Raw genomic sequence first — 26,684 nt, 5'->3', positions numbered from 1 at the left:
ACTAGACAGGGATGCCCACTCTCCCCACTGTCATTTAACATAGTACTGGAGGTCCTAGCCACGGCAATCAGACAAAACAAAAACATACAAGGAATCCAGATTGGTAAAGAAGAAGTTAAACTGTCACTATTTGCAGATGACATGATACTGTACATAAAAAACCCTAAAGACTCCACCCCAAAACTACTAGAACTGATATCGGAATACAGCAAAGTTGCAGGATAGAAAATCAACACACAGAAATCTGTGGCTTTCCTATACACTAACAATAAACCAACAGAAAGAGAAATCAGGAAAACAACTCCATTCACAATTGCATCAAAAAAAATAAAATACCTAGGAATAAACCTAACCAAAGAAGTGAAAGACTTATATTCTGAAAACTACAAGTCACTCTTAAAAGAAATTAAAGGGGACACTAACAGATGGAAACGCATCCCATGCTCATGGCTAGGAAGAATTAATATCGTCAAAATGGCCATCCTGCCCAAAGCAATATACAGATTTGATGCAATCCCTATGAAACTACCAGGAACATTCTTCAATGAACTGGAACAAATAATTCAAAAATTCATATGGAACCACCAAAGACCCCGAATAGCCAAAGCAATCCTGAGAAAGAAGAATAAAGTAGGGGGGATCTCACTCCCCAACTTCAAGCTCTATTATAAAGCCATAGTAATCAAGACAATTTGGTACTGGCACAAGAACAGAGCCACAGACCAATGGAACAGACTAGACAATCCAGACATTAACTCAGACATATATGGTCAATTAATATTTGATAAAGGAGCCATGGACATACAATGGCGAAATGACAGTCTCTTCAACAGATGGTGCTGGCAAAACTGGACAGCTACATGTAGGAGAATGAAACTGGACCATCGTCTAACCCCATATACAAAAGTAAACTCAAAATGGATCAAAGACCTGAATGTAAGTCATGAAACCATTAAACTCTTGGAAGAAAACATAGGCACAAACCTCTTAGACATAAACATGAGTGACCTCTTCTTGAACATATCTCCCCGGGCAAGGAAAACAACAGCAAAAATGAACAAGTGGGACTATATTAAGCTGAAAAGCTTCTGTACAGCAAAAGACACCATCAATAGAACAAAAAGGAACCCTACAGTATGGGAGAATATCTTTGAAAATGACACATCCGATAAAGGCTTGACGTCCAGAATATATAAAGAGCTCACACGCCTCAACAAACAAAAAACAAATAACCCAATTAAAAAATGGGCAAAGGATCTGAACAGACGGTTCTCCAAAAAAGAAATACAGATGGCCAACAGACACATGAAAAGATGCTCCACATCGCTAATTATCAGAGAAATGCAAATTAAAACTACAATGAGGTATCACCTCACACCAGTAAGGATGGCTGCCATCCAAAAGACAAACAACAACAAATGTTGGCGAGGCTGTGGAGAAAGGGGAACCCTCCTACACTGCTGGTGGGAATGTAAACTTGTTCAACCATTGTGGAAAGCAGTATGGAGGTACATCAAAATGCTCAAAACAGACTTACCATTTGACCCAGGAATTGCACTCCTAGGAATTTACCCTAAGAATGCAGCAATCAAGTATGAGAAAGATCAGTGCACCCCTATGTTTATCGCAGCACTATTTACAATAGCCAAGAATTGGAAGCAACCTAAATGTCCATCGATAGATGAATGGATAAAGAAGATGTGGTACATATACACAATGGAATACTACTCAGCCATAAGAAAAGGGCAAATCCAACCATTTGCAGCAACATGGATGGAGCTGGAGGGTATTTTGCTCAGTGAAACAAGCCAAGCAGAGAAAGAGAAATACCAAATGATTTCACTCATCTGTGGAATATAAGAACAAAGGAAAAACTGAAGGAACAAAACAGCAGCAGAATCACAGAACTCAAGAATGGACTAACAGGTACCAAAGGGAAAGGGACTGGGGAGGATGGGTGGGTAGGGAGGGATAAGGGGGGGAGAAGTAGGGGGGTATTAAGATTAGCATCCATAGCAGGGTGGGAGAAAGGGGAGGGCTGTACAACACAGAGAAGACAAGTAGTGATTCTACAACAGGTTGCTATGCTGATGGACAGTGACTGTAAAGGAGTATATAGGGGGACCTGGTATAGGGGAGAGCCTAGTAAACAAAGTATTCGTCATGTAAGTGTAGATTAATGATTAAAAAAAAAATGCAGTTCCTATGTGGTGACCTCTAATGAGTTCTACACAATGATATAAAGGACATATAAAAGTGTAGGCAAAGGGTCTGTTTGTGTTTATACAGAGGATCAAAGCCTAATTTGGCTACCCCGAAAATGAACTAAGATACGATATGAAAGAGAATTTCCAACATCAGCACTCTCGGGAAGACTCATGACAGAAGATGATCATCAAAAAACCCCAACAAAGATCCACGCACTGCTACAGCTGTAGATGCACTCATCCCACCAGCTCCTGGACTTGCCATGGGAATGAAGGAGATATCTAAGCTGGCCTGTGCATACAGTAAAACAACAAATTTGACTGGATCTATACTGTTGGAACTCAACCAAGAATTAGGAGAAGTGCAAATTGTAGCGCTCCAAAATCTTACAACCACAGACTATTTATCGTTAAAAGAACATATGGGATATGAACAGTCCCCAGGAATGGGTTGTTCTAGTTTATCTGAATTCTCTCAGACTGTTTAAGTTCAGTCGGACAATATCCACCATATTATAGATAAGTTTTCACAAATGCCTAAGGTGCCTAACTGGTTTTCTTGGTTTCACTGGAGATGGCTGGTAATTACAGGTATGCTTTGGTTAGGTAACTATATTCCTATTATGTTAATGTGTGTGCACAATTTAATTAGTCGTTTAAAACCTATCCATGCTGAAGTTACTCTACAAGAAGATATGTCAAAGAAATAATCAATCTTCCCAGGTTTTCTTCTGCCTGCTACTTCTGTAGCTTTTCTTCTTCCTACCTAATCACAACCTTTAAATAGAACTCGTGCCACATGTCGAATTTACTGAGTATCATAATTCTTCCAAGTGGTAAAGACACCTCAAGACAAATGCTGGGCATAGAAGCCACAGGGCATAAATATGCAAAGAAGTAAAAAGCTAACCTTTTCAAACGATAAGGCTTCTCTCTCACTTACCAACTTCACATTTCCCTGTATGGCCCCGGAAGATGACTGGTTAGCCAGAGACGGGTAAGATTCCTCAAGGGAGGAACAACCTAAGACAGGCACAGTCGCAGGGGGCCATCTGGTGAGAAAATGGGGAGCAGCAGAGGTGAGGCTTAGAACCTCCCCCCTCATGTTCTAAGAGAAATCTTCTGCATACATGGATGTTTATTGCCCTCGTCTAGCTCGGATTAACACATAGTCTACAGGCACACACCTGATCATCTACATTTGCTCTCTTACAACACTAAACTCTGTTTTCTACCTTTATCTCGTATCTACCTACCACTTCAGCATTTTATTGAAAATAATAATAATAATAGAGAAATGTTGTATCCACATATAAATCAAGTTTAAAAATCAAATGAATATTCATATTTGAACTGACTGTGTATAGTTCATAATGCATGAAGAAAACCAAAAGCTTCTGTGATGACTGCCCTTGCACTGTTCACCATGTAACTTATTCACTATGTAAGAACTTGTTCGTTATGCTTCAGAAGATTGGAGACTGACAAAAATTAGGCTTGGGGTGGATTAATGATTGTGCATTGAGCATTGACTCCCCTATACAGAATTTTATCGTTGTTAACAACCACTTGATCAATAAATATGAGAGATGCCCTGACACACACACACACACACACACAAAAAAAAAAGTACATACTTCCAATTGTAAAATAAATAAGTAACCGGGATGTAATGTATAGCATAAGGAATATAGTCAAAATATTGTAATGACTTGGTATGGTGATAGCTGGTACCTAGAATTACCACGTATATAAATGTTGAATCACTGTGTTGTACACCTGAAACTAATGTAATGTAATACTGTGTGTCAACTACCCTTCAATAAAAAATAATTATCTACAAAAAAAAAAAATCATGTTTGATAGTGACTGCATTGGGGTATGGGTGGGGACTTGATAATATGGGTAAATGTAGTAACCACATTATTTTTTCATGTGAAACCTTCATAAGAGTGTATATCAATCATAACTTAATAAAAATTTTTAAAAAATCATGTGTGAGTGTACCCATGCAGTTCAAACCCATGCTGTTCAGGGTCAACTGTATTGTATAGTTAACTACACACAATCCACTTACTCTATATACAGGTCATGCCTGGAAGGGTCTGACTAATCTTTTGACCTCACTCCTTTCACATACCTCTTTGTTCTTTTAACTGAAGCAATTAAAGAGCTAAATCTCATTTTCTCCATAAATATACACATCTTAATATTTTCTTGGTTGAGAAACAGTTGAAATTATTTATAATACTATGCATAAAAAGCTGCTGATCATGGTTTTAAATTTAACCTATGCCTGAAATACACTCAAAATGAAAAAAATGTATTTTCCATAGAAAATTAGAGATCCAATCTTATAAGGCTCTAGAAAATAAATCTGAGTAGCTTCTCCCAACAGGAAAACTCAGAAAAGTCAATTGCATATAATAGTTATAGATACATGTGTGTGTGTGTGTTTTTAATGGGCTAAAAACAGTGTACAAGAGGCCAGCCACTGTTGTACCAGTTGGGGTAACCTAGAAAAAAACAAATGAAGGAAAATAAGCTCTATTGTTTTCTTCAAGAGAACTGGTGTGCAGTAATTATTATCATCAAATCTATGACTCAGAGGATTGCTTTCTGTATGTCATAAAAGGATTTCCTGATACCTTCTACTGTTTCAGTATGTGCTCCTTACCATTGTCTTCTTATCTGTGAGGTGAGTACTTTGTTAATTTCCCTATTCATGAAATATTTAGAGACACCCTGATTCAGCTAGCTGCTGAAAGATACAAATCAGATAAAAAAAAAACAAACCTCCACTTTCAAGAAACTTCCAGCTAATTTAGGAGAGGATATATATATATATATATATATATATATATATATATATATATATATATATATATAAATCAATAACAGACTTTAAATGAGATAGAACTCCCAATTCCTGCCCATGAGCTACTTCTAGTGATGAGTGACAATGTATGTCACAATATCAGACACCATGACAGCTCACAGTAGGAATACGTAATTCTGACCTGGGAGAAAAGAAGAGGCAGAATTTCCATAGGTGAGCCAGACTGGAAACATAAAATTGGATGAGGACAAAGTTGGAGATATTAGGGAAGCAAAGGTCCTAGTTAGATGTATTACAGGAGCAGCACCAGGGACTAAAGAAAGGAGGTTCCCTTGGGAGATTTAGGAGGCTAAATCATCAACCCAATAATGCCCTGCATTGTAGGCAAGAAAATGAAAATGTTTCTGTTTGGAGCACTGGCTCTATGTATGGGTAGATGATGAAGTTGAGATTCATCAGCATAGGAAATAGAGGAGAGCAGAGTGTTTTAGGAAAGGAAACTAATGTCTGCTTAGACACACTGAGTTTGAGGGGACAGTAAGGCAGTCAAATGTCCAGGTAACAGGTAAAATATCTTTGAAGACCTGATAAGAAGGCTGGACTGGAGATGGAGATACAGAAGCTACCAGTGCACACAGAAGGGGGTAGGTGGGGCCTCAGATGTGGACAAGGCTGCCTAGGGAGAGTGGGTGTAATGAGAGATAAGAACCTGAGGATGGAAATTTTGGCAAACACCAACATTTAAATAAGCAGTGAAAGAGGGACTAAGATGAAGTAGAAAGTGGTATTGTGAGATAAAAAGACCAAGTGATAAGGTATTCAAATGAAGGGAGCTTTTGTGTGTTTGAGTTTGGAAGGGAAGGAAGGCTTCCTGGAGGATGGGATATTTGAGTTGAGTCAAAGAATGGAAGAATCTGAAGGATTAGAGCAAATATAGGGGGAAAGAGGGAAAGGGCACTCCAGACACAGGAAATGACATTAGCAAAAGCAGTGAGTAGAGGTTGGAGACATGGTGGAGAGCCAGGCCCAACCTACACAGTTGCAGGATAAGAGGAGAGTAAAAATGGCATAAAGCAATTTGGGAACTGGAGCCTGGAAAGGGAGGTTAGGGCAAGCAGGAGGTGGTTTCCATTCCATACCTACTACTGGCTCCTGATCACTCACTGGTCAAGTGGTTCCAGCCCCCTAATGGCCCTTTCAAAGATGAAAGAGTTGGATGGCAGTTAAGTAACTTTAGAGTTTAAAGCATCCTCATGGGAGGAGAAAAGATGGCAGCTTGAGAAATGAGGCAGAAACCTCCTACCAAAACCACATATAACATTAAAGTACAGCAAGGACAACTAATCCTGAAAGGGCAATGGGAAAGAAGACTGCAACAGATGGCCTACATCTGGGGAAAAGAGAAGACCTTATGGAAGAGGGTAAAGTAGCAAAGCTGTGATCTGGCAGGTCACAAGCCCTCCTCCCCCACCAGCTCACAAGCAAGAGGAAGAGAAATGGAATGGGGAGGGAGTAGAAGCCCGGGACTGCTAAACACCCACCTCTGGAGATCTGCTCTGGGAACACAAACCACATTACATGGTGCTCTGGAGATTAGTGGGATTGGAAAGAAAACATAGGCAGAATACATGGAGAGACAGAGATTCCAGCCACTTGTGGAGAACAGATACCCGCTCTGGAACAAAAGAAAGGCGAGCACTTTGAAAGACTTCCCAATAGTGAGGGGGGCACTAAAGGGGCAAGGATTACACAGAGCTTGCTGCTCAGGAGAAAAGACAGGTGGACAAAATCATCCTGGCACACTCAGCCCAGCAGGTTGGGAACTTTGAGGAGCTCCAGGCAATGCATTCCCCTGGCTGGCAATTCAGTGCTGAGGACCCCACTGTGATATGCAGCCTGCCACTCCTTCCTCCTGGTAGGCACCAGTTCGCAAACGTGCTGCCCCGGTCATCGTTCCAGACCAACTAGAGGGTGACCCTGCCTATGGCAGCTGCAGAAGCTCCTCCCTGCACACTTGGCCCACTGGCCCTGGCAGTGGAGGCATGCAAAGCAGCCAGGAAGCAGGAAAGAGCTCTTGCCTCCCAGCAGGCACAGACACTGCTCACCTGTGACCCCTGCCATCGCGCCAGGTGCTGGGCAGCTCCAGAGAGTCGAGATTCTGAGCACTAGAAGGTGCCACCTACACAAAGTTATTATTTCATAGTAATCATTAGAAATATGAAACAGCAAAAGAATCTGGTACAAACTAAAATCCCTCAAACACCAGAAAGAGGACAAAATGAACATGAAATCACCAATCTTCTTGATAAAGATTTCAAAATAAAAATCATAAACATGCTGACAGAGCTGCAGAAAAATATTCAAGATCTCAGGGGGACTTCAAGAAAGAGAAACTTTGAAAAATACAGTATCTGAAATGAAACATACAATGGAGGGATTTAAAAGTAGATTCGATGTGGTAGAGATGGTAAATGGAATAGAAATTAGAGTACAGGAATACAAAGAAGCTGAGGCAGAGAGAAAAAAAAAAGGATCTCTAGGAATGAAAGAATAGAGCTATGTGACCAATCTAAATGGAACAATATTGGCATTATAGGGGTACCAGAAAAAGAAGAGAGAGAAAAAGAGATAGAAAGTTTCTTTGAAGAAATAATTGCTGAAAATTTCCCCAGTCTGAGGAAGGAAATACTCTCTCAGGCTATGGAAGTACACAGATCTCCCAATACAAGGGGCACAAGGAAGATAACAAGAAGACATATAATAATTAAAATAATGAAGATCAAGGATAAGAACAGAGTATTATGAGCAGCCAGAGAGAGAAAAATGATCACATACAAAGGAAAACCCATCAGGCTGTCATCAGACATCTCAGCAGAAACTTTAGAGGCCAGAGGGAGTGGCATGATATAGTTGATGCAATGAAACAGAAGGGCTGTGAACCAAGAATACTCTATCTGGCAAGATTATCATTTAAATTTGAAGCAGGGACTAAACAATTTACAGATAAGCAAATTTTGAGGGAATATACCTCCCATAAACTGTCTCTACAGAGTATTTTGGAGGGACTGCTCTAGATGGAAGTGCTCCTATGGCTAAATAGCTGTCACCAGAGAAAATAAGCAAATGCAAAATTAAATCAGCTACCTACAAAGTCATTAAAGGGATACACAAAGAGTACAGAGTATGACACCTAATACATAAAGAGTGGAGGAGGAAGAAAAAGAAGGGGGCAAAAAAAGAAACTTTACACTGTGTTTGAAATAGTGTACTAAGTGAGATAAGTCAGACTGTTAGTAAACAAGCTGCCCTTCATGAGGAAGTTTTTTGGGGTGATGGATATATTCATTATCTAGGTTGTGGTGATGGTTTCATGAGTGTATACTTATGTCAACTTACAAAAAAGTATGCTTTTAAGTATGTTCAGTATAATGTCTTTAAATTTTTTTCTAAAAAAAAAAGAAGCTGCCCTTGATCCTTTGATAACCATGAATCTAAAGCCTGCAATGGCAGTATGTATGTATCTATCAATAATCATCCTAAATGTAAATGGACTGAATGCACCAATCAAAAGACACAGGGTACCAGAATGGATAAAAAAACAAGACCCATCTATATGCTGCCTACAAGAGACTCACTTCAAACACAAAGACGTACACAGACTAAAAGTGAAGGGATGGAAAAAGATTTTCCATGCGTATAAGAGGGAGAAAAAAGCAGGAGTTGCAGCACTTGTATCAGACAAAATAGACTTCACATAATGAAAGTAACAAGAGACAAAGAAGGACATTACATAATGATAAAGGGGTCAGTCCAACAAGAGGATATAACCAATATAAATATCTATGCACCCAACATATGAGCACCTACATATGTGAAACAAATACTATCAGAATTAAAGGGGGAAACAGAATGCAATGCATTCATTTTAGGAGACTTCAACATACCACTCTTATCGATAGATATATCAACCAGACAGAACATAAGTAAGGAGACAGAGGCACCAAACAACATATTAGAATAGATGGATCTAACAGACAGCTACAGAACTCTACACTCAAAAGCAGCAGGATATAGATCTTTCTCAAGTGCACATGGAACATTTTCCAGAACAGATAACATATTAAGCCACAAAAAGAGCCTCAGTAAATTCAGAAGGATTGAAATTGTACCAACCAGCTTCTCAGACCACAAAGGTAGTGACAGGGAAGATTTACAAGGACAGCAACCTAGTGGGTGACTCCACTCTCTCTCAGCCCTCCCTCTTCAACACAAACAACACTACAAGGACAGTAATTTACGAGGTGGCTCCCCTCTGCCTTGCTCCACTCCTCAACACACATACAAAAAAACACTCCCTCGGTTTCCCACTCTGCTGAGCACCAGTTCCCAAGGTTCACTCCCTAAATTCCCTCCCCCTTGCCTGCTCGCTTGATGTGCACATAGGAATGTTACAGATAAGGAAGCAGGAAGATATAAATTGCTCCCTTTTCCTCTGTTTAGGGCTCAGACTTTTTGGGAGATTACTCCCCTCTGAGCCCACCGGTGTGAAATAAAGCCTCAACACTCCACGACCTCCCAATGCTGCTTGGTTTTTCCATTGGTGATCCAGTCCAGGCTTTTTTTCAGTATTTTCCATAACAGTAGTAAACTAGAAATAAATTATGCAAAGAAAACAAAAAAGCTCACAAACACAGGAGGCTTAACAACATACTCCTAAATAATCAATGGATCAATAACCTAATAAAAACAGAGATCAAGCAATATATGTGGACCAATGAAAACAATAACGCACACCACAAAATCTGTGGGCCTCAGTGAAGGTTGTGCTAAGAGGGAAGTATACTGCAATATAGGCTTACCTCAAGAAAGAAAAACAATCCCAAATGAACAGTCTATATTCACAATTAATGAAACTAGAAAAAGAACAAATGAGGCCCAAAGTCAATAGAATGAGGGACATAATAAAGAGCATAAATAAATAAAACTGAGAAGAATAAAACAACAGAAATAATCAACAAAACCAGGAGCTGGTTCTTCCAGAAAATAAAATACATAAACCCTAGCCAGACTTATCAAGAAAAAAAGAGTGTGTACACACATAAACATAATCATAAATGAGAAAGGAAAAATCACTACAGACACCACAGAAATACAAAGAATCATGAGGGAATACTGTGAAAAATTATATGCTAACAAATTGGATAACCTAGAAGAAATGGACAACTTTCTAGAAAAATACAATCTTCCAAGAGTGATACAGGAAGAAACAAAAAATCTGTACAGACCAATTACCAGCAATAAAACTGAATAAATTAAAAAACTACCTAAGAACCAAACTCCTGGACCAGATGGTATCACTACTGAATTTTAGCAAACATTTAGTGAAGGCTTAATACCCATCCTCCTTAAAGTTTTCCAAAAAGTATAAGAGAAGGGAATACTCCCTAACTCATTTTACAAGGCCAACATCACTCTAATACCAAAACCAGGCAAAAACACTACAAAAAAGAAAATTACAGACTAACATCCCTGATGAACATAGATGCAAAATCCTCAGCAAAAATATTAGCAAACCAAATTTAAAAATACATCAAAAAAACCATTAGCAGAACAAAAAGGCATCCTAGAGTATGGGAGAATATATTAATATATGACATATCTGATAAAGGGTTAACATCCAAAATATATAAAGAACTCACATGCCTCAACACCCCAAAAGCGAATAACCAGATAAAAAAATGGGCAGAGGATCTGAACAGACACTTCTCCAAAGAAGAAATTCAGATGGCCAACAGACACATGAAAAGATGCCCCACATCACTAATAATCAAAGAAATGCAAATTAGAACCACAATGAGATATCACCTCACACCAGTTAGGATGGCCAAAATCCAAAAGACAAGCAACAACAAATGCTGGCGAGGATGTGGAGAAAGTGGAACCCTCCTACACTGTTAGTGGGAATGTAAATTGGTTCAGCTGTTGTGGAAGGCAATACAGAGGCTCCTCAAAAAATTAAAAATTGGAATACCATTTGACCCAGTAATTCTACTCCTAGGAATTTACCCAAAGAAAACAAAATCCCTGATTCAAAAAGACATATGCACTCCTATGTTTATCACTGCACTATTTACAATAGCCACGATATGGAAGCAACCTAAGTGTCCATCACAGATGAATGGATAAAGAAGATGTGGTACATACACACAATGGAATATTATTCAGCCATAAGAAGAAAACAAAGCCTACCATTTGCAACAACATGGATGGAAAAACTGTTTGAAAAAGATAAAGAAGGATGAGTAGCCTCAAGAGATGTGGCAGATCTCATAAATGATCCTTAGGCACCGATGTTTGCAAGGATCCATTCCATTTCTGGTTAATAATGTTAACACTGGCCTGAACTTTTCAGATAAACTAATCTCACAGTATTCTACCTAAAACAGATAAATAGGGTTAATAAGTGAGTTCAATTCTAACGTCATCTTCATTGTCCCCACACAGAAGAAAACATTTAGTAGGTCAAATAACCCAGGCCAAGATATTATTTTCCAAAATACTAAAATAGCACCCTTTCCCTTTAATTGTCCAGCTTTTTGTGGAATGTTGCACATGCAGCCATTAGATTAGAGGATAATCTTCCCTAGACTGGTTTGACCCATTTAGATCCCTCCAGCACATGATGCTTCGTTAGAAATCACCACTCATAATTATTTGTATTATAATCTACTTGGTATCATATCATCTGTAATTCTGGAATTTTTATTAAACATTTTTTTGTAACAAATGAGGCAGATCTACATGTACTAACATGGGTAAAATCCCAATAAATAATAGGAGAAAAAAGCAAGTTTCAAAACAATATGTATATATAAAATGTTACCATAAATTAAAATATACCCACAAGAGATAGGAAAAAGCCAAGAATAATATATGTTTCAAAACAGTGGCTACCAATAGGGGGGGAACAGGGACTCAGATTTTCTTTTTTTGGGGAGGTGTTAAAAGGGCCTAAGCCTTATTTGTAACATTTGAAATTTTAAAAAGAGAATGTGTTCATGTATTACTTCCATAATTAAAATGTAATTAAAAAAGAAAAGAAGAGTATTTTATGAATATTAATACTAAATTAACTGAATAATCTCTAATGGATTCTTGTTCTGCCTGACAACACCCCCCTCCCCCGCCACCGCTTATTCCTCTGGAACGTGGCCCTCACACTCCCCAAGCAATACTGCTTACCTTTCCCTTGCTCGTCTACCTGCTCCCACCATCACCCCACCACTATCCTTGGGGGATATCTCTTATTTCTTTAAGAAAACATAAACCATCAGAGGAAGTTCCCTCTTCCCATCTACAAAACTGCCTGCTTTTGTGCACCTTTTCTCCTTCCCTCCTGCTTCAGGGGTGAAATGTCCCTTCTCTAAGCAGCATCTGACCTTTTCCCTCATCATTAAAATCAGTGAATGGGGGACTTCCACACTCTTGTGAAAATCCTTTTACCACTATAGCTGGTCCTTAATCTCTTTTGCCCCTTTTTCTCCACCTACATGTTAAAGTTTTTAAGAGTTCTATACTAGGCCCCTTCTCTTCTTTCTCTGTACTCTCTCCCTTCACATGGAAGTGACTTCATCCATGCCCATTGTTTTAAAAATGCTGAAAACTCCGGGATAGAAATCTCCAGCCCAGACCCCACAGGACTAGTTTCATAGGCCCAGCTGCTTCCTACACATTTCCACTTGGTAATTTCACAGGCACCTCAAATTTACCACGTTCAAAACTGAAACCTTGATCCCCACTCAGCCTCTAAACCTATTTCTCCCCAAGTTTTCCACAATTTAGTAAATGGCATTAACTTCCATGCAAACCAGAAACCTAGTAACAAGCTTTCTTTATTTCTTCCTCTTCCTTTACCACACACCCAATCTAACAGTAATTTCTATCCATTCTAGAGAAATTGATCCACTTCTTGCCCGTACCCACGTATCCCCTGGACTCTAGGCCCCAGCCACCCCTCTGGCTCCTGAACTACTCCAGTACCCTCCAAACCATTTTCCTTACTTCTGCTTTGTCAAGCCCTTCAATCATTCTCCACAAAGCCATCACAGTCATTTCGTAAAAATGTAAACAGTACCATTTGACCCAGGACTTCCACTTCTAGGAATTTACCCTAAGAATGCAGCACTCCAGTTTGAAAAAGACAGATGCACCCCTATGTTTATTGCTGCACTATTTACAATAGCCAAGATATGAAAGCAACCTAAATGTCCATCAGTAGATGAATGGATAAAGAAGATGTGGTACATACACACAATGGAATATTACTCAGCCATAAGAAAAAACAGATCCTACCATTTGCAACAACATGGATGGAGCTAGAGGGTATTATGCTCAGTGAAATAAGCCAGGCAGAGAAAGACAAGTACCAAATGATTTCACTCATATGTGGAGTATAAGAACAAAGGAAAACTGAAGGAACAAAACAGCAGCAGAATCACAGAACCCACGAATGGACTAATAGTTACCAAAGGGAAAGGGACTGGGCAGGATGGGTGGGAAGAGAGGGACAAGGGTGGGGAAAAATAAAGGGGGCATTACAATTAGCATGTATAGTGTGTGTGGGACACGGGGAGGGCTGTGGAACACAGAGCAGACAAGTAGTGATTTTACAGCATCTTACTATGCTGATGGACAGTGACTGTGAAGGGGTATGTGGGGGGTACTTGGTGAAGGGGGGAGCCTAGTAAACATAATGTTCTTCATGTAATTGTAGATTAATGACACCAAAATAAAAATATTAATTTAAAAAAATGTAAACAGTTACATGTCACATCTCTTAAAAGTCTTCCAGGACCTCCCACTGCACGTACAATAAATGTGAAAGACCTTACCTTGGTCTGTAAGGCCCTGAATGATCAGGCCCTGCTTAACGCTCCAACTTCATCTCCTCCCCTCTTCCTCTCTTTCTCTCTCTTCCAGTTCGACTGGCTTTCTTTCAGATCCTTCATCACACAAAGCTCTTCCTCTTCCTATCTTAGGGCCTCTGCATACACTGTTTCCTCTGCCTCAAATGCTTCTCCCACCCCACTCTTCAAATGGCTCCTCTATCTCATCTATCAGACATCAACTTAGATGTTAATTCATTTAAGTAGGTCCCCTCCTACTTCTTTTTTAATTATAGTTGCCTGTTTATTTCTTTCCCAGCATTTCTTGTCTTATAATCATTTGTTCATTTTTTTACTAACTTCCCCACCAGACTGGAAGCTCTGTGATGTTAGCATGTCTACTTCACTCACCACTGAACAGTCACTGACTAGCACTTAATAAATGTTCAATGTTTGAAAAGAGAAAATCACCCCACTAGGAATTTCAGTGAAATTTCAACTGTGAATTATAGAATATTTCTTTCCCCTGTTGTCATCAACCGTATAACAAGGCCTATGAACTGCTATCTGCAGCTGAGGTTAGATTCAAGGAACATGCCTCAGTGCCCAATATGGATACAGAGTCCTTGGCCCGGGGTGGGGGTGGGGTAGCTTTGGCAAGCCAAAGGACTGAAAGGGTCCTACTGTGACAGCTGATTTTCTAATCAATCTTGTGTGGTGGGTATAGTACCTGAGTTTACTACATTTTATAGATGACAAAGTTGAGACTTCAAATTAACCTTTAAAAATCAAGATGGAGACCCAAGTCAAACTGTGAAGAAAGCAAAGCTTGGCTCCTGCTCTCGTTCTCCTGCCTTTTCACTGCTTCCTCCCTGCCGCGTCCATGGCGTCCCAGGCCTACTGTGGCAGCTTATCCAGGTGTGTTTTCCCATCCTTCAAGTGTGGTGGTCTCAGAACAGCATCAAACTCGGAAGCTTCAGCTTCCTTTTTTTTTTTTCCAGTAGGATCTTGTCCCTCTGAAACTAGCTTATTAAAGACACTAATCTCTACTAACGTAGTAAGTTTCTAATACAAATTTGTACCTTAACAGGAGTACACTTGTAATTACAGAAATAATTCATTCCTCTACCAGAGCAAGCCAAAGCAGAACTGAATCTTTAGGCATTATTCAAATGAAGAGTCCCACTGGCAGGTGTTATTACTAATTTACACAAACTGTCCTTTTTGGTTCTCAAAACATCCCAGTGAGACAAGAAAGAGACAGTTAATTACAGCTCCTTTACAGATAAGGAAACTGCGATTAAAGGAAGTTACATTTTAATATCATCTAGCAAATGGCAGAGAATGTATCCTAATCTGGATTCAAATCCTTTTCCTTCATTCAAATCTTTTTCCTCCATCATTTTGCCTCCCTTGTGGGCTACTGAAACTTGTGTTGCAGGAAAGCTTTATCAGGAATGAAACTATTCCTAGGACTCTGACCCGGGTTCATGTACAGGGTCTGCTTTACTCTGGCTAACCTCTAGTATTTTCCATAAAAGGTGTTGCTACAGATTTTCTCATTAACAGGTTTAGTGCAGATTAAAGAGATTAAGGTTTCAAACTATCCAGTGATTTCTATTAACCCTAGATCATAATACTTCATATCTGAGAAGGTTTGGACATTTGGTATTAAGAATCTTTAACTAGGGGTAATGATGTTTGTATCTGCAGGGTATTAGTTCAAAGTTCTCATTTTTAGAATACAGCAGATGGCAGACTCTACCTCTACCTGGTGGGTGGGTAAAACACATCTGACACTGAAAAATAAGTGAAAATGCTGTCTCACCCTACCTTGAACAGCCGTTTAGGAAACACTGGAACTTTAGTGATTTGCCTCTCAAAGATGCCTAACTATACCTGTGTATGATCTACCAACGACCCTTTTCATGGTTTTAAACACCACCTCTTATGTATTAAGATGCACTTAGGGCATCAAAACAACCTTAAGGTGACAACTAAACACACTGGCTGCACAGCTGATTCACCTGAGTTTTATCGCTTATCCACGATGATGTGGGTCCGTTTTCCCCAGGGAAACAAGAAAAGTATCTATTTCCAACAGTTGCTGGGGCAAAAGCAGTAAGGTCTGTAATCTGCACTCTCTAGAAATGAAGTAAATGCCCTCCAAGAAATTTCTTTGGTGAAAATAAAATACTTCAACGCCTACGTTTTGAGTATTTTTCGTGAGGGCAGAGAGAAGGTGGTGCGCCCGATTACCAGGCGTGGAAGATTGGGACAAGGCGCCGCGTATCCAAGCGGGGTACTCCGTCCGGCAGGGACGCGTACCAGCCCCGCGGGCGCCCCGGCGACGCCCAGCCGCAGCCCACGTCCCGCCCCTGCATTACCCGCGCCCGCGCGGACCACAGCGCCCCCCGCTCCTCTTCCTCTTCCGGCTCCTCCTCCTCCTCCTCTTCTTCCAAGGCCGCTGTCGCTGCCGCAGCCACCAGAGCCTCCAATGGGTCTTCGCGTTCGCACTGGGCGACCCGCACTCCAGTGCTGGGATTTACCGGGATTTGGAGACTGGAGGCCGTCAGCTTCGCCGCTCGGTGCGAGGCGGCCATCACCGCGCCGCGGAGGCCTGAGCGCCCGCGCTGGCCCAGGGCGGGGAAGCTGGCGCGGCCTTAATCTACCCGGCGGCTCCTTTCTTGGGGCGGGCGGGTACTAAGAGCCCAGTAACTAGGGACGCTACAGGGGCCGCGAGGGCCAAAAGTCACTCAAAATCCGCTCACGCTGCGGAAGACCTGAGACAGGCTTCTAGACACTGGGAGTCAGTGTTGAGTCTGCTCTGGTTTAGGTTGGCAGGCGGAACCGGGCACCGCTTCCCCAGCTTCGTGCTGCTTAAACGCAGACCTCTCATATAATGAAACAACTCGTTTTGTAGGGGGAAAAAAAGCACATTGCATTCGTTGAAATAACATGTTAGGAGGAGACGGCGGCGGCAGACGAAAGCAGGGCATGTTTTTGTGTGGCGGCCTCAGGACACTAGCAAGGTTGCATCCCGCTACCTAACATGTCTACCCCGAGAGAGAATGGGGAGTGCATACAGTCTAGTCTGATTGACTTGAGACCTAGCAGTAATCGACCAATCCGAAGGAGGCTGCTTGTTACCACACTCGCGTTTTTCTTGGTCTGACCAATAAAAGCCCAGAGTTGAGTGGACCCTTGCCCACCCACCAGAGAGTGACAGTGCAGGTGTATAAACCGGGTTTTTGCTGCTTGGGTTCATCAACTTAATAGTGGTATGGTTGGAGGGTGCGAGCAGTAACATTTCCCTCTAGGGATCTGGGCGCTGCAAACGGCGCCTTCCCTCTACATCACGTGACTGTATGGGAGGTGTAGCCTTAAAATAGCAGGTGTAGTACAGTCTGTCACCTACTACCTAATCGCCTTTCTCAGACTGAGGCTCTCGCACCCTCCCTCTCCCTATCCTTCACTCTCCTCCACCCCTGGGCCCTACAACCAGCTATGCCACCATAAACTGAGGTTTTACATAAAACTGAGGTTTTACCAAGCCTTCTTGTTTGCAGGTCTGGAGTGTGAACACTTGGAAAATCCCCCACTCCCCACCTCCTTCAGGCTGCTGTTTGTTTTGGCTGAGTTTTGCTTTGCACACTAGAACAGACACTGGTTCAATTCTGAGCAGAAGCCAGAACTGGAAGCCCATAAGGTATGGACACCCCAAGTGACCAGAGTAGGGATTTCCAGTCAGTCACATGTAGCTGATTCTGTGGCTTCATGTGTCTCTTTGGGATTTGGTGTAAGCCCGACCCCAAAACAGCAAGAGAGTTCTACATGTTGAAGCACTGCAAATGGAAGATTTAGGCAAGAATAAAATTAGAATAGGATATTTTAGAGGGAATTAGTGTGGAGGACATGGTAATTTGTGTATGGACTCACATGTGTGTGTATGTTGGAGAACAGAAAAGCTTTCATTCACCAGCAATATTCTAAATATTCAGAAATCCAATAACATAGTCTTAAAGTATATAGAGTAGAAATGGACAGATCTACAAGAAAATGACAAATCTTACATCTTCATAGGAAGAATTTTTTTGCACTTTTGTACTGAAATGTGACATATAGAGTGAAATGAATAAATCTTAAATGTATAGTTGGATGAGTTTTGACAAATGAATACCATCATAAAACTTAAAACATGCCCCTAATAAGATATAGAACACTTCCATCATCCCAGAAATATCCCTTCTGCCCCTCCCAGTCTGCTCCTCTTTCCATCCCCTTGGCTGTTCTAGAACTTCATATAAATAGAATCACAATATGGACTCTTTTTTGTGCTCAGCTTCTGGGCTCAGTATGCTGTTCCACATATATATATATATATATATATATATATATTCACCCATGTTGTAGGTATGAGTGCTCTGTTTCTTTTTCATTGCTGAATAATATTCTTTGCTAAAAGAGATGATAGTTTTCCAATACTGGAAGAATTTTCCTGATTTCTTTGTGCTTTTCATAATGTAGCAGTTACAGACAAGGCATACTCTTAAATTTAATCTGCAGTATCAACATTATCTTTATCACTTTCTTAAGTTTATCCATTTACCTGTTGATGGTCATCTGGTTGTTTCCATTTTTGGCTGGCAGTTTGGGTCCCTCAGGAAGCAGACACCAAGGAGGAGTTAGGCATTCAGTAAATTTACTGGGGGAAATTCCTGTGAAAGATAAAAAGAGAGGAGCAGAAAATTCTTCAGGCCAAGATACAGTGACACCTTAGAAAGGAAAGAGGAATGGCAGAATAGTCGTCTAGGAGGAGGTTGAAAATGCAGTGCAGCTCTGAAAAAGTCTCAGCCAGCTAAGAAGAGAGCTACAGCACAACGATTGTTCATAGAGGGGGTCTTAATGGGTGGAAATGGCCAGACCCTTCTAGTTCTGCCATCAACCACTGGCTAGAGATCCCGGAAGAGCATGTTTTCAGATGGAACACTGAAGAATCTTAAAGTGCTGTGGCTGCAGGCTGTCAGCCAGTGGTATGCTGGTAAATGGTTAGTGCCCAGCTCTCAAGGGAAAATGTGTGTGTGTGTGATTATGTTTGTTATAAATTTTCATGGTATAAAGGATTGTAGCACACAACTTAAATAGTAAAATATACTCTTTACTGTAAATTCCTCATAAGCAATTGATTCTCCCAGAATACTTTCATTGGATCTCGCCATACTCTTGTGTCTAGCCAACCTATGGTTGCAATCAGTTAACAATGTAGTTTCAATATGAATGTTGGATAATGTTTTTGTTCATATTAGTGGGTAAGATGAAAGTGAAACAACCAAGATGTATGTCAGAATTTTACTTGTCAATGTTGTGAGCAACATCTTTACTGAAATACTTTTCTAATACTGTAGGAATTATCTTTAATTCTGTATGTTATTCACAATGTATGGCTACAGTCACCACACACTTTTAAGTTTTTTCTGCATTATTAACATTTTCCCCATCACTTAAATTTAAAAGTCCAATTTGTAGCATTTGCTGATTTCCATGGTGTCAGTACTCTCACCAAGGCCAATTTCAAGCTATCACTGTGACATCACTGAACACTGAACACTGGGAAAAAATGTCCAGTAGCACACCATTGTATAGGTTTCCACTATACAGATACAGTAAATGCAAATAAGCTCAAGAGCATATGTAGAAGAAAAATGTGGTATAGAAGAAGTGAAGAGTTTTGAGAAATTTTCTTTGTTTTGAACACAGCTTATTTAATTGTAATTTAGCAAAACTTAATTTTTATAATGGGCTGTGTTTAACAACCAGTTTGCAAATATCCTGAAAATGTTACAATCAACTCTCTCAAGGCAGTACTAGCAGGCTCCAGAACACTGCTTCATCTACTGACTGCACTCCTTAGAGCAGATCCTTTCTTTAAGGGAGATCTAAACAGCTCCGCTATATGGCTCCCACGTTTTCTATTGTGAATAAAAGGCAGCTATGAGCTGCCCTGTATATATTTGTGTACATATGAAGAGGTACAGAAGATTTGAACAGCACATTTAATAACTAGATAATATATATCAGATGAAAATAGCTAATATGTATATATACATATGTAAGCATATGTATATAAAACAATTGGAGAATATATATAATTTTAGGAACACATGGAACATTATGAAAAGTAACTATAGTAGTATGCCATAAAGCTACTATGGATTAATATCATACAGACACAATCTTCTAATCTCTTAATGCAATTGTTAGACATTAATAAAAGAAAAATAACTAGAAAAGCCTTTCCAGTTTGGAAACTTTAAAATACTTCTAAAAAACAATTCATGGATTACAGAAGGATTCATGACAGAAATTATAAAATATGTATAACAAGCATATATATATATGTAAACTATGTATGAAATATATCAACATTAATATTAAATTGCCTAGAAACCACTTAAATATATATTAAATGTCAATCACATTTTATTTATATATTAATATAGAACATATTACATAATTATGCATTGATTTGTAATAATATATTAAGGAACATTTTAAGTGGTTTTCAAATCATAGCTGTTAGTCATTTTTTAATGCAGAAATAATTTTAACATTGGTTCTCAGTATAGCTTCCAAAATGCTTTAGGTGATTCCACTGTATTACAGATTGGAGAACCACAGCTCTGATTCTTCTCTAGGATGCTATTCCTCAGTTCCCCTTGCTTTCCTGCCCCCTCGTCCCCTGCTGCAGTAGCAGAGTCTGCACCTCTCTCACTAAAGCAATGCTGACTACACCAGTAGAGCCTCTGTGTGCTTATACCACTTCCCAACTCAGACGAAGCACTGAACCAGTTAGCCGAGATTTGGCTTCTCTAGCAGTTGACTGGAGGCCTTGGGCAAGGATCAGCCCTCTGGAACAAGCTTGGACCAATGAGAAAGAGAGGAAACAGGCAAACAAATTTCTTTCCCTTCCTTTACCTGATGGAGTCTTTGATGGTAGGATGATTAAATGGAGATTGGACAAAAAAAACAACCTTTATTTTCTTTAAAGCTATGGCCAGGTCAGTAATTCATATCTTGTATTTGTTTTCTAACTTTCACTGTCTCACTTCTTTCTTCCACATTCTTTTTTTTATTATTTTTTATTTTTTTTATTTTGGTATCATTAATCTACAGTTCCATGAAGAACATTATGTTTACTAGGCTCCCCCCTTCACCAAGTCCCCCTCACATACCCCTTCACAGTCACTATCCATCTGTGTAGTAAGATGCTGTAAAATCACTACTTGTCTTCTCTGTGTTGCACAGCCCTCCCCGTACCCCCATGCACTATATATGCTAATCGTAATGCACTCTTTCTTTTAACCCACCCTTATCCCTCCCTACCCTCCCATCCTACCCAGTCCCATTCCCTTTAGTAACTATTAGTCCATTCTTGAGTTCTGTGATTCTGCTGCTGTTTTGTTCCTTCAGTTTTCCTTTGTTCTTATACTCCACATATGAGTGAAATCATTTGGTACTGGTCTTTCTCTGCCTGGTTTATTACACTAAGCACAATACTCTCTAGCTCCATCCATGTTGTTGTGAATGGTAGGATCTGTTTTTTTCTTATGACTGAGTAATATTCCATTGTGTATATGTACCATATCTTCTTTATCCATTCATCTACTGATGGACATTTAGGTTGTTTCCATATCTTGGCTATTGTAAATAGTGCAGCGATAAACATAGGGGTGCATCTGTCTTTTTCAAACTGGAGTGCTGCATTCTTAGGGTAAATTCCTAGAAGTGGAAGTCCTGGGTCAAATGGTATTTCTATTTTGAGCATTCTGAGGAACCTCCATAATGCTTTATACAATGGTTGAACTAACCTACATTCCCACCAGCAGTGTAGGAGGGTTCCCCTTTCTCCACAACCTCGCCAACATTTGTTGTTGTTTGTCTTTTTGATGGTGGTGATCCTTACTGGTGTGAGGTGATATCTCATTGTGGTTTTAATTTGCATTTCTCTGATGAGTAGCGATGTGGAGCATCTTTTCATGTGCCTGTTGGCCATCTGGATTTCTTCTTTAGAGAACTGTCTATTCAGCTCCTATGCCCATTATTTAATTGGATTGTTTGCTTTTTGTTTGTTGAGGTGGGTGAGCTCTTTATATATTTTGGATGTCAATCCTTTATCAGATCTGTCACTTATGAATATGTTCTCCCATAGTGTAGGATACCTTTTTGTTCTATTGATGGTGTCCTTTGCTGTACAGAAGCTTTTTAGCTTGATATAGTCCCACTTGTTCATTTTTGCCTTTGTTTCCCTTGCCCAGGGAGATATGTTCATGAAGAAGTCACTCATGTTTATGTCCATGAGATTTTTGCCTATGTTTTTTTCTAAGAGTTTTATGGTTTCATGACTTACATTCAGGTCTTTGATCCACTTGGAGTTAACTTTTATGTATGGGGTTAGACAGTGATCCAGTTTCATTCTCTTACATGTAGCTGTCCAGTTTTGCCAGCACCATCTGTTGAAGAGACTATCATTTCTCCATTGTATGTCCATGGCTCCTTTATCATATATTAATTGGCCATATATGTTTGGGTTAATGTCTGGAGTCTCTATTCTGTTCCACTGCTCTGTGGCTCTGTTCTTGTGCCAGTACCAAATTGTCTTGATTACTATGGCTTTGTAGTAGAGCTTGAAGTTGGGGAGAGAGATCCCCCCCCCACTTTATTCTTAGTTCTCAGGATTGCTTTGGCTATTCGGGGTCTTTGATGGTTCCCTATGAATTTTTGAACTATTTGTTCCAGTTCATTGAAGAATGCTGTTGGTAATTTGATAGGGATTGCATCGAATCTGTATATTGCTTTGGGCAGGGTGGCCATTTTGATGATATTAATTCTTCCTAGCCAGGAGCATGGGATGAGTTGAGTTTCCATTTGGTAGTGACCTCTTTAATTTCTCTTAAGAGTGTCTTGTAGTTTTCAGGGTATAGGTCTTTCACTTTCTTGGTTAGGTTTATTTCTAGGTATTTTATTCTTTTTGATGCTATTGTGAATGGAATTGTTTTCCTAATTTCTCTTTCTATTAGTTCCTTGTTAGTGTATAGGAAAGCTACAGGTTTCTGTGTGTTAATTTTGTATCCTGCAACTTTGCTGAATTCCGATATTAGTTCTAGTAGTTTTGGAGTGGAGTTTTTAGGGTTTTTTATGTACAATATCATGTCATCTGCAAATAGTGACAGTTTGACTACCTCTTTACCAATCTGGATTCCTTGTATTTCTTTGTTTTGTCTGATTGTTGTGGCTAGGACCTCCAGTACCACGTTGAATAACAGTGGGGAGAGCGGGCATCCCTGTCTTGTTCCCGATCTCAGAGGAAAAGCTTTCAGCCTCTCACTGTTCAGTATGATGTTAGCTGTGGGTTTATCATATATGGCCTTTATTATGTTGAGGTACTTGCCCTCTATGCCAATTTTGTTGAGAGTTTTTATCATGAATAGATGTTGAATTTTGTTGAATGCTTTTTCAGCATCTATGGAGATGATCATGTGGTTTTTGTCCTTCTTTTTGTTGATGTGGTGGATGATGTTGATGGACTTTCAAATGTTGTACCATCCTTGCATCCCTGGGATGAATCCCACTTGGTCATGGTGTATGATCCTCTTGATGTATTTTTGAATTCGCTTTGCTAATATTTTGTTGAGTATTTTTGCATCTACATTCATCAGGGATATTGGTCTGTAGTTTTCTTTTTTGGTGGGGTCTTTGCCTGGTTTTGGTATTAGGGTGATGTTAGCTTCATAGAAAGAGTTTGGGAGTATCCCCTCCTCTTCTGTTTTGTGTAAAACTTTATGGAGAAAGGGTGTTATGTCTTCTCTGTATATCTGATAAAATTCTAAGGTAAATCCATCTGGCCCAGGGGTTTTGTTCTTGGGTAGTTTTTTGATTACCGATTCAATTTCGTCTGTTTAGATTTTCTGTTTCTTTCTGGCTCAGTCTTGGAAAGTTGTATTTTTCTAGGAAGTTGTCCATTTCTCCTAGGTTTCCCAGCTTGTTAGCATATAGGTTTTCATAGTATTCTCAAATAATTCTTTGTATTTCTGTGGGGTCCGTTGTGATTTTTCCTTTCTTGTTTCTGATTCTGTTGATGAGTGTTGACTCTTTTTCTCTTAATAAGTCTAGCTAGAGGCTTATCTATTTTGTTTATTTTCTCAAAGAACCAGGTCTTGGTTTTTATTGATTTTTTCTATTGTTTTATTATCTCAATTTTATTTATTTCTTCTCTGATCTTTATTGTGACCCTCTGTCTGCTGTCCTTAGGCCTCTTTAGTTCTTCTTTTTCCAATTTCGATAATTGTGACATTAGACTATTCATTTGGGATTGTTATTCCTTCTTTAAATTTGCCTGGATTGCTATATACTTTCCTCTTAGACTGTTTTTGCTGCGTCCCACAAAAGTTGGGGTTTTGTGTTGTTGTTGTCATTTGTTTCCATATATTGCTGGATCTCCATTTTAATTTGGTTGTTGATCCATTGATTATTTAGGAGCATGTTGTTAAGCCTCCATGTGTTTGTGAGCCTTTTTGCTTTCTTTGTACAATTTACTTCTACTTTTATACCTTTGTCGTCTGAAAAGTTGGTTGGTAGGATTTCAATCTTTTGGAATTTACTGAGGTTCTTTTTGTGGCCTAGTATGTGGTCTATTCTGGAGAATGTTCCATGTGCACTTGAGAAGAATGTGTATCCTGTTGCTTTTGGATGTAGAGTTCTATAGATGTCTATTAGGTCCATCTGTTCTAGTGTGTTAGCATATAGGTTTGAATTTGGTTCAGTGCTGCTGTGTCCTTACTTATTTTCTGTCTGGTGGATCTGTCCTTTGGACTGAGTGGTGTGTTAAAGTCTCCCAAAATGAATGCATTGCATTCTATTTCCTCCTTTAATTCTGTTAGTATTTGTTTTGCATATATTGATGCTCCTGTATTGGGTGCATATCTATGTTTATAATAGTTATATCCTCTTGTTGGACTGATCCCTTTATCATTATGTAATGTCCTTCTTTATCTCTTGTTACTTTCTTTATTTTGAAGTCTGTTTTGTCTGATACTAGTATTGCAACACCTGCTTTTTTCTCCCTATTGTTTGCATGAAATATCTTTCTCCATCCCTTGACTTTTAATCTGTGCATGTCTTTGGGTTTGAGGTGAGTCTCTTGTAAGCAGCAAATAGATGGGTCTTGCTTTTTTATCCATTCTATTACTCTGTGTCTTTTGATTGGTGCATTCAGTCCATTTACATTTAGGGTGATTACTGAAAGATATGTACTTAATTGCCATTGCAGGCTTTAGATTTGTGGTTACCAAAGGTTCAAGGTTAGCTTGTTTACTACCTTACTGCCTGACCTCACTCGCTTATTGAGCTCTTATAAACACAGTCTGATGTTTTTTTCTTTCCCTTCTTTTTCCTCCTCCTCCATTCTTCATATGTTGGGTGTTTTGTTCTGTGCTCTTTTTAGGAGTGCTCCCATCTAGAGCAGTCCTTCTAAGAAACCCTGTAGAGGTGGTTTGTGGGAGGCAAATTCCCTCAACTTCTGCTTGTCTGGGAATTGTTTAATCCCTCCTTCATATTTAAATGGTAATCGTGCTGGATACAGTATCCTTGGTTCAAGGCCCTTCTGTTTCATTGCATTAAATATATCATGCCATTCTCTTCTGGCCTGTAAGGTTTCTGTTGAGAAGTCTGATGACAGCCTGATGGGTTTTCCTTCGTAGGTGACCTTTTTTCTCTCTCTGTCTGCCTTTAATACTCTGTCCTTGTCCTTGATCTTTGTCATTTTCATTATTATGTGTCTTGTTGTTGTCCTCTTTGGGTCCCATCTCTCCGGAGTTCTGTGTGCCTGCATAGTCTGAGCAACTATTTCCTCTCCCAGTTTGGGGAAGTTCTCAGCAATTATTTCTTCAAAGACACTTTCTATCCCTTTTTCTCTCTCTTCTTCTTCTGGTACCACTATAATGCAGATATTGTTCCTTTTGGATTGGTCACACAGTTCTCTTAAATTTGTTGCATTCCTGGAGATCCTTTTATCTCTCTCTCTGTCAGCTTCTATGCGTTCCTGTTCTCTGGTTTCTATTCCATCAGTGGCCTCTTGCATCTTATCCATTCTGCTTATAAATCCTCCCAGAGTTTGTTTCACTTCTGTAATCTCCCTCAGGACATCTGTAATCTCCCTCTGGACTTCATCCCTTAGCTCTTGCATATTCCTCTGCAGCTCTGTCAGCATGTTTATGATTTTTATTTTGAATTATTTTTCAGGAGACTGGTTAGGTCTGCCTCTGCAGATCCTTTCTCAGGTGTTGTTTGAAGTATCTTGGACTGGACCAAATTTTTTGCCTTTTCATGGTGATAGCAGTGGCTGTAGGCAGCTTGCAGGTGTGTCATGTGGGAGAAGAAAGTCCTTTCCTGCTTGCTGGATGTCTTGCCCTTCTCCATTGCCTGTGATGGTTACCCGCACTCCTGGAGCAGCCACCGAGTTAGTCCCCTAAGCTGCTGTGGGCGTGGTGTCTGTCAGAGCAGTGTGGAACCCTGAGGGGAGTGGTAGGCATGCCAGGTACGCTCCTCCGTGCTAGCGGCAACCCTGCTGGGCAGCTCTGTACCAGCAGCAGCCTTTGTGTCTGTCCCGGGCAGCTGTGCCTTGGGCTTGGATTCCAGTCGGCTTCTGGGAGCGCGCCTGCTCCCTCTGGCTCCTCTGCAGGTGCACACGGACCTCTA

General features: G+C 40.0%; 1 protein-coding gene across 3 annotated transcripts in view; it reads right to left on the bottom strand.

Moving 5' to 3' along the window:
- The window catches only part of FAM161A (FAM161 centrosomal protein A), a 36,384-nt gene extending 19,396 nt beyond the window's left edge, over positions 1 to 16,988 (bottom strand). Inside the window, exons 1-2 of one of the 3 annotated variants that reach the window (XM_057497170.1) lie at positions 16,319 to 16,439; positions 7,152 to 7,225 (exon numbers count right to left, since the gene is read on the bottom strand). Coding sequence is in view for 2 of the 3 variants with exons in the window: in XM_057497168.1 (XP_057353151.1) it covers positions 16,319 to 16,534 (216 nt within the window). In the remaining variant the exon portion in view is untranslated. Of the gene's footprint in view, positions 1 to 7,151; positions 7,226 to 16,318 lie in introns of all 3 variants that reach the window. The other 2 variants (XM_057497168.1, XM_057497169.1) reach the window with 2 other exon arrangements.
- Positions 16,989 to 26,684: the final 9,696 nt, after the last annotated feature.

Source organism: Manis pentadactyla, chromosome 2, assembly GCF_030020395.1.
Source record: "Manis pentadactyla isolate mManPen7 chromosome 2, mManPen7.hap1, whole genome shotgun sequence".
Classification (NCBI taxonomy): domain Eukaryota; kingdom Metazoa; phylum Chordata; class Mammalia; order Pholidota; family Manidae; genus Manis; species Manis pentadactyla.
Note: the sequence above shows the minus strand (reverse complement) of the source record. Positions and strands in the feature narration are given on the sequence as shown.